At 37.7% G+C, this 8,488-nt stretch overlaps 1 protein-coding gene across 3 annotated transcripts in view; it reads right to left on the bottom strand.

Moving 5' to 3' along the window:
- Positions 1-91: 91 nt before the first annotated feature.
- The window catches only part of MED13 (mediator complex subunit 13), a 59,864-nt gene continuing 51,467 nt past the window's right edge, over positions 92-8,488 (bottom strand). For all 3 annotated transcript variants that reach the window (XM_075032941.1, XM_075032942.1, XM_075032943.1), the window contains 8 exons: positions 8,209-8,432; positions 7,608-7,750; positions 7,221-7,379; positions 6,949-7,134; positions 6,605-6,753; positions 6,187-6,360; positions 4,885-4,985; positions 92-4,173 (listed from right to left, as the gene is read on the bottom strand). In XM_075032941.1, the coding sequence (XP_074889042.1) occupies positions 4,041-4,173; positions 4,885-4,985; positions 6,187-6,360; positions 6,605-6,753; positions 6,949-7,134; positions 7,221-7,379; positions 7,608-7,750; positions 8,209-8,432 (1,269 nt within the window). In that variant the 3' untranslated portion in view covers positions 92-4,040. The remainder of the gene's footprint in view (positions 4,174-4,884; positions 4,986-6,186; positions 6,361-6,604; positions 6,754-6,948; positions 7,135-7,220; positions 7,380-7,607; positions 7,751-8,208; positions 8,433-8,488) is intronic.

The raw sequence follows: 8,488 nt of genomic DNA, 5'->3' as shown, positions 1-8,488 counted from the left end.
CATCCCCGCGCGGCGCGGCCGGCGGGAAAGGCTGAGGGGAGCCGGCAGGCCGCGGCCCCGCCCCCGCCGCAAATAAGGAGACACCACAATCAAGGCTTCATGAATAATTTATTCCATTTGAAATTTTTTTAAAAAGTATAAACCTTTTTCATTTCCTCAATCACAATTTGTACAACTCAGTGTTTATGGCATTCGGCAGCAATAGTGTTTGTTCCTTAATCGCGGTTTTTTTTTCTCCTTTTTTTTTTTTTTTTTTTTTTTGTCATGATAAATACGACGACTTGGCCCATGGCGTGTGGCGGCTGTGTGAGAAGGTCGAACAGCTCCCTCGGAGTGAGCCAGCCGTGCCGGGAGGGGCGGGGAAGGTGACATGTCCAGCAACGAGGCCGCAGGCTGCGTGTGTGTCGTCCCGACCCAAGCACTCGGCCAGGTCCTCACGTCCAGTTGACTCGGAAAAACCTAAAGCTAGATTAGTAACGTCCTGAAAAAGTGACCCTGAGGATTGTGGTAGGTCCCAAATCCAGTTTTACTGTAAATTAAGCTTTACTCCACTGAAAATAAAAAAAGTACACCCACAAACAGTAATTAAAAAAAAAAAATAAAAAAACAACAACCAAAAACCTTTTAAGTATGAAGCATAGTCCTGGGTCCTTTACTAAAAACAAAACCAAAACCTTCCCAGCTGGAGGTTGTGGAGATAGTAATGTCATACAATGTCACCTAGTCAATGAATTCTCAAAAGAAACCCAGATCAAAACATTGTTTATGCAGCATTACTATCAAAACAGACTGATATGCTGTGCCATACTGTTGTGCAGCAAATTATATGGTGCAATAGCATTTTTTAAAACATTTTACTCCTATTTTTGAAAGCTTTAAAATAATGCAACATAATATTTTGATATTACAGTATTAACAAATAGTGCTTGATTAAAGACATCTGCAAGTCTTCATAGCAACACATGAAGTTAAAATTACCATCAGAGGTAAATATAGAAATACAATAATCTGCGCCATAACTGACAGCTAAGTAAGAACATAGCTGAGGATTTAAATATAAATTCATTTAATTATTTCAGGAAACGTTAGAAAGATCTAAGTGTTACAGCTACTTGAAAGTGTAAGGGTTGTTTGCAAGTACAACTGGTGGCCTGCTGGTCTAGCAACAGGGTTTTCAGAAATCTGATTCCAACAGTAGCGAGTCAAAGGTGACTAAATGGCTTAAATACAGCAGTGGCTATGTTAAAATACGTATTTTTAATCAGAATGGAAGGATCTCAGATTCTTCTTTCATTGGATACTCAAGAGGAGGTAAACCTCCACAGCTACTAAACAGAGCACTGCCAGGAAGAGTATTTTCTTGCAAGACCATTTTGAAAAGCTATAGCTGAAATTTTCAAATATTTAAGCTTGTACTTGCTAAAGAACCCAAGGTACTGGATTGTGACAATTTCATTTATAAACCACCTATTATGTGCACTTAAAATAGTTAAATGAAAGTAGCTAACAAGAAAGTATGCCCAATGTAGTAGTTGGCTCCATGGTGCTGGCAAGTTTGATATGTACGTTGCCGGCTGTGACCATCGCTCCAGAAATGGCCTTCCTAATCCTTTCTAGTGGTTACAGTATTATAATTTACTTTAACTGCATTTGGGGAGGGAGTGGGAAAGTGGCAGCTTTCACAGTTGGACAGTTTCACAGGGAAGGCTGTGGTCCAGGTAACAGAATAGTTACACCAACATTCAGGCAGCCGATTCACTTACCTTTACGCATACAAGTCAGATTTAACACAAAGAAAGCCACACCAAAACCCAGCCCCTGGAACTTGGCTAGCTGAGCCAGGGTTAAAAATGACCACTTAGCAAAAAAGCTTAAAAAAAAACCAAAACAAAACAAAAAAGATAGGACATATGCTTTGAAAATTCCAGTTTTAGGAGCACTTTTCCACTTCAAAAAAATCTCAGCCAAATGAGAAAAAACCTTCTGTAAAACAATAATGTGCTGTTTAATCTGCAGTGCATTACCGTTATCAAGACAAAGTAATGGGCAGACCCAGTTTTTAACTCTATTTATCAAAATATGCTAACTTCTGATTGCACTTATGTTATTTTGAAGAAATGACTGAAAATTTTCATCACCAATTGTACAGCTTCTTTATACAAAACCAAAAAAAAGTTGCTAATATTGTATATACATGATTCAAGGAGACTGTCTATATGAAAAATTATCTCAGGCAGGTATTTTGCATTTACAAGACATGATTTTCATTAACACAGTAAGTTTTGTAAATGCAAGCTAATTCTTCCTTGTAGAGGATTAAGAGCGGGTGCACAAATGGATCTTAAAACTTGCTCCTTTAAAGGTTTAAAACAGTGAGACGGACAGTATTAAGACCCAGGACATGGGTTATCACAACAGGCTCATGTGAGCACTGCAGGAGTTAAGTTTTTAATCTGGCAGTCAGATGAGGAACCCAGAAAAAAGCATATGCAGTTGCTCTTCAGCACCCCTAGGGGCTATTTTAGAGCATCATCAGACATTTGGCATGTGCTAGGATAAAGGAAGGAAACTACTAAGAAAAAATGGTGACTGTAGATAGAGGGAGACGATTACGAAAGCCTTGTGATTTGTCAGTCCCTTCCTTAGGGAGGGCTAAGCCTCCTTGGCACATGCCCCAGCCAGAGCCTGAAAAAGGGATATGGGGAAGGCCATACACTGATACTTGGGACCTTCACCACAGTGCCAAAAATACATGAAAAAAGAAAATGTTCAGGGTTTCGTGCTGTTTTTTTACTAGTGGAATAAAATCTGAATACCAGAATTCACTGAGAATCTATATACACCACATTTTAGTTAAACACACACCAATCTTAAAGTCAAGATTGACTATTTTTGCATTTGTAAAATGGCTAGAGCTGGGCTAAATTTCAGCCTTACAAGAGACTTTGGATAAGATCAGAGTTTTCTGTGTGTTCCGCCTCAGATTCATGTTTTATCGCAAATGTGGAAGAAAATAATGCAGTCACCACAGTGCCAAGAATATCTAGGTAAACAACAATGCACAATAGATATTCTTGTAGTATTAAAACTTGTATACTGGAAATAGATCTGAGAATCTAGCCACAGCCCTGAACCATAACACAAACTTCAGTTGAAGAGTTTATTCATTTTATTCTCACTACAAGTTAAACCACCTACAATATCACTTATATATTGCCATTGTTACTCTGTAAAGGTGTGATATAAAATGCTGTAAGACCCGGTACCTTTTCAATTTATATAAACACAGTGAACTTCATTACTGTACATGTACTCTGCAACTACAGCTTAGCTGTAAATCCCCCACACACAATGGTATGGACATTAACCCCTCTATCCCCATTAAACTGTACATCAAGACAATACAAATTTACTGTCCCCACCCACCCCTTACAAAAAAATAATACTCTAAAAGCAACCTACTGCAACTTTTAATTAAGACGATTACATATATTTTAGACCAATTGCTTTAAAGCAAGAAGGCAGTATAAACCTTCTAGGAAAATTTTTATAAAAGAGGTTAAGAAATATAAGACAATTTATACATTTAAAAACTTACAATAAATAAGAGATGCAGGCATTTTTGAATACTAGATACTATAATCCAATACAAGAACATCTTGATGTTCTGAAGCCATAGGTTGAAACTTATTGTTCCTCATGTTTCTTCTCATCTCCATGCTTTTAATATTCATTAACCATGACCGGGTACTATGGCTCATTACTCTTCACAAATACTGTGGCTGGGGAAAAATGGTTAATTTTGCTACTAAAAATGTTATAATACACTTTCTGATCATCGTTCTAAAGCGTCCCCCATAGTCAATGACTCAAAGACAGTAGGGCGATAGGTGCCCCTCTCACAAGTCAAAACAATATTTGCTGGAAGTAACAAGATTCATACCCCATCACAAACAACTTGCACTGAGAAGAATTATAACTTAGTCCTGCAGTGAAATATCCCTTTTCCTCATTTTTGTCTTGCAAAATTCAGGTGAAGATCACAGCATATTCATGATAAAGTTATACAACTGATTCAGCACCACAAAATGAATTGGGAGACATGACCGTCTGTCCTGGGTTGCAGGATCACAGGTTAGCCAGGAGAGTGCATTGTACTGTTCCAGAACAAACCTGAAAAGCAAACAAGCTTCCATCAAGCCAACAGATTTTCTCACCAGTATTTTACAGTCCTAATTTACTATAATCCAGTTTCTTTGGCATTAAAAACATAAATAGGTTTGCCAACATTCTGAAATAACAGGCCTCCAGCAGTTCAAAGCTAAACTTTTTCAGAGGAAAACTGTCATTTTAATTGTCTATGCTTAAGTAATGTGAAGAGGTTCACATATTAAAAGAAAAAAAAAGAAAAAACCCAACAACAACAAAAAAACCAAACACACCGCGAAGAAAAAAAAAAAAAAATCTGACTTTTTGTCAACAAGTATCCTATGTTTACGTGAGTCTAGACTCTTGTACTTCAGCATTTCCACAATATTGCTGTGCAAGATTCTGGCTTAACTGTAACTATCTTCCACTGCTTTATGCACCATCTTCTGTGTTACACCTCAAACTCCCTTCTGGCTTGACGAGTTCATTGTCTTTCAAATATTTTCAGTTGTAATCAACACTGATTAGTTAAAGAAGGGCTTAGAGATGTTTGTTTTTAATTCACTGTTGTGTAATAAAGCCATCTCTTAATCACTCAAAGCACAGCAATTTATATTGTCTCTGTGATATACTAAGGATATCAGCAGCGCAAATAAAAACAAATATGTAGCTTCACTGCAGCAGTATTAAAAATGAAATGCACAATATTTTTTGCAAGTGATCAATCATAAATACCTGAGCACATCAGAAGTTTGATTAGAATCAAGTGGATGGGAGTGTTTACTGTGGAGTAGCTCGTCTGATTGCACTGAAGGCACGTGGAGGTGCAAAGAGGCCTAAGAATGCAAGAAAGATGCCAGCAGTTACTGCCTGATTCAACTATTTTCTTCCTTCTGTGTTGTCAGCCTGTACCTTGCAATCACCTTCTATTCTCTGACACACAAGCCAAAACAAATCTTATACCTAGGCCATCAACAAGTTCAGGAATTATCAGAATATAAAGGAAATGCATGCAGATCCCTCCTAAAAGCATAGTGCTAGTAACAATATATTTTAGGAAAATTTTTTTTTCAATCCCTTTGCTACATTAAGTGATTATTAAAAAGGCAACTCAAGTGGCCCAAGATGTCTAGTAATATACAGACTTGGAAGTTCAGTTGCCTTCTGTAAGACTGGTCTATTTATTTTCCATATATAGAGTTGCTTAGGGTAAATAATAAATCCTCTATTCAAAAAAAGTGTCTTATACCAAAGCCACAGCTGAACTTAGGCCAAGAGGAACTGCTAATCCAGACACAAATAAGACTGCAGAAGATATATCTGTATCATTAGAAAATAAAGCATAGTATTAGAGGTGCTAATTTAAGTCAAAAGTGAATAATGTTAATACAGAAAATTTCTCTGTGTGGTAATGTGTAGCCTTAAATGTGCCAAGTATGTCTTGATTGTGCTGTAAAAAGATAAAGGGATCAGACAATATCCAGACAGATGATATAAAGGCTATCACTTGGCAACAGACAACATGGGAAACCTAGCTTTTATGCTTTGTGCAATACATACAGAGGGTTTTTTTGGTTTTGGTTTGGTTTTTTTTTTTTTACCCGGTGTAAATGAGATATTACATTACACTTATGTACTTCCCCCTCTACCACCTGTCCCCACAGGAATCTAGCATTAACCAAAGATCTGTCTAGAAACTCAACCTAGTCTTACAAAAGACCATAGCACAAAACCAGAAAAAGAAAGGAGTCCAGACTACTGCAAAGAACTCATCAGAAGAGTAGAACCCTTGAGAACATTTGCTACTTCCATTAATCATTTTTCTTCCCTTAAAAAAAAAAGTGAACTTTAAAAACCAAAGCTCAAAAATTTAAAACCCTACCTCTCTTAAGGTAAAAGCAGACATATTCTAAGCAACATGCATCAACTTTGTTTTAAACATAATAGTTCTCATAATTCAGATCCCTGCACACTGCACAATTTTCTATGACAGACTGTCCAGGAAGACGGCTGCACAGCCTGCCGAAGTTACACTACCTTAAGAAACAAGGGACACTGATTTTGTGCTTGAGGACACGCTGACCAAAACCAGTCAGGCAATGGACCTGCTTTGGCAGTTGACACAAAATAACCAAGGGCCAATGGCTGCTGCAGTATATTTGTTACTTCATCGTGAGATTCTGTTGAAAGCAATCTATCTGTACCTTGACCCTGTAAAAAAACAGGCAATGGTTTCATATTAGGAGAGCACAAACTTAATAAAAATTATCTGTAGCTTTCAAAACACAAAGCATTTTGAAACATCCAAGCATTACGTGAATCTTGCAAAGACAATCCAATATCCAATCAATTCAAAACATTTCATAGGAACCTTTCATTCCACAAAAGGAAATTAGCAGATGGAGAAAAACCAAACAAAACTCACACACAACTCTCTATTTCCTCTAATACTTACCTTGCCCATATCACCTCCATGGGGGTAGTGGGACCCTGGAGAATGTACAGGGGATCCAGTAGGGGATGCAGGAAGAATATTTATAATATCAGGATCAAGATCATCTCCAGTGTCTAACAAGTCAAAGATTCCCATTCCATCTGCTCCATCTAGAAAACGAACAAGACCAGTGAATTTCTACAGCTTCCCTACGTACAGGATATGACAACGTATTCCGAAATCAAGTGATTTTCCATATAAATCTTGTGGCTCATTAGAATAAACAGTCTTATTCTTATTATAGGGGGAGTGACGAGGCATTTTTTGGTTGTTTTTTAAAACAAGAATAAATCCAATCTACTAACCATTGTTTGTGTTAAAGGCCAGATCCAAGTTTTCAGTGGTGTAAGTTGACGATGCTACTTGCACAGATGCAGATGTGGGAAACACAAGTATATGAGTGCATGATGTGTCCTGTGGGGTATTCAGCTGAGACGTCTGCATATTTAGAGTGGTGCTGCGTCCAAATACAGAGCCAGTCGATACAGAATCTTTAGAAGAGAAATGAAGTATTTCCTTAGTTTTGCTAAACCTGAGCTATTTGTTCCCTTGCCAAAAAAGAGAGTTTCTCAAATACCTGGCATAATAATGAAGGACCCCTGTGGTTCCATTGCCACCAAACAAGCACTGAGAATGCTGGGAGAGTCTGCAGCAGAGATACCACACATTCTGCACATGTCTTTTAGTCTCTTACTAAGGGACTGAAGGTTTCGGCGACTCAGCAAACAACTCCAGTCTGAGGATATAAAGGACACAGGTTTGCCTAGAAGAACAGTGCTTGCTGCAGAATACCTATTTCACATGTAAGTGTGTGGTGCAAACTTCACGTGCGTTAAGCTTCGAATACACAAAGCAACTCTAAAATTATTTAGGTTTTCTTCCAGAAACAGGGGCAGACACTTTATATGCTTGAAAAATGAAAGCTTAAAAATCAAGTTTTAGACTCTAAACATGCTAATATTACCTTTTAATTCCCCATGTCCTATTCTTCCTAAACGGCCTATTACAACTCTCCATGGCAAAGAGCTCATCTGCACAAGTCCCAAGCACCATTCCCAGAGTTTCTGAAGACCAAGTCTGCGGGCAGAGCCCTTTTTCCTGCGAGCTCTAGAATTAAGAAAGAAGGGAAAACAAAACTAGAACTCATCTGCAACAAGTTTTTATTGCCGCGTTTGGGACTTCTTATTTGTATTAACCTGAACATTCACAGGACCCAGGAACGTTAGTATTGTACTACATCAGTTGCAACTTTGGTTTGCTTGCATTTTTTTTTAATTAATCACGCTCCAACACTGACATCAAAAGCCAGCAAGTGTGTGTGAAGAGTATGAACACACATACAAAAACACTCAAGAATCGCATGAAACCAAATAATGTTCTTCTAGAAATTTAACTCAAAGCAATATGCATATAATATGGAAAATATCCATTTGCTTTAGCTAGTTTTGCAATATAGTGAGTCTACAAAAGTCAGAGTTATTTTTACAGCATCATAAACAAACATTCTTCAGGGGAATGAAAGAAGATACACATGCTAAAAATTAATTTAACAGTTTCGTTCTTACCTGTTTGGTACATCAATATTAATTATGCAAGTTTCTAACTGTTCTCCATAGAGATCTGTACAGGATGCAAGAAGCCATCTTTGATCATGAGACAAACAGTAGCCTACAAAAAGTACGTTATACTTCTGGCCAGCTTCTCCAAACGTTTCTCCTAGTTCTGTTTGCTTGTCCTTTACAGGAGCCAGTATAAAAGGAGGGGTGTATAGTCGAATACACTCAGGTCTCTATAAAAGATGACAGAACAAACAATAAAGTTTCAGGAAGCAATTATTCCTAAGAA

This window comes from Buteo buteo, chromosome 7 (genome assembly GCF_964188355.1).
Source record: "Buteo buteo chromosome 7, bButBut1.hap1.1, whole genome shotgun sequence".
In the NCBI taxonomy this organism is placed as follows: domain Eukaryota; kingdom Metazoa; phylum Chordata; class Aves; order Accipitriformes; family Accipitridae; genus Buteo; species Buteo buteo.
This window is presented reverse-complemented; position numbering and strand designations above follow the sequence as displayed.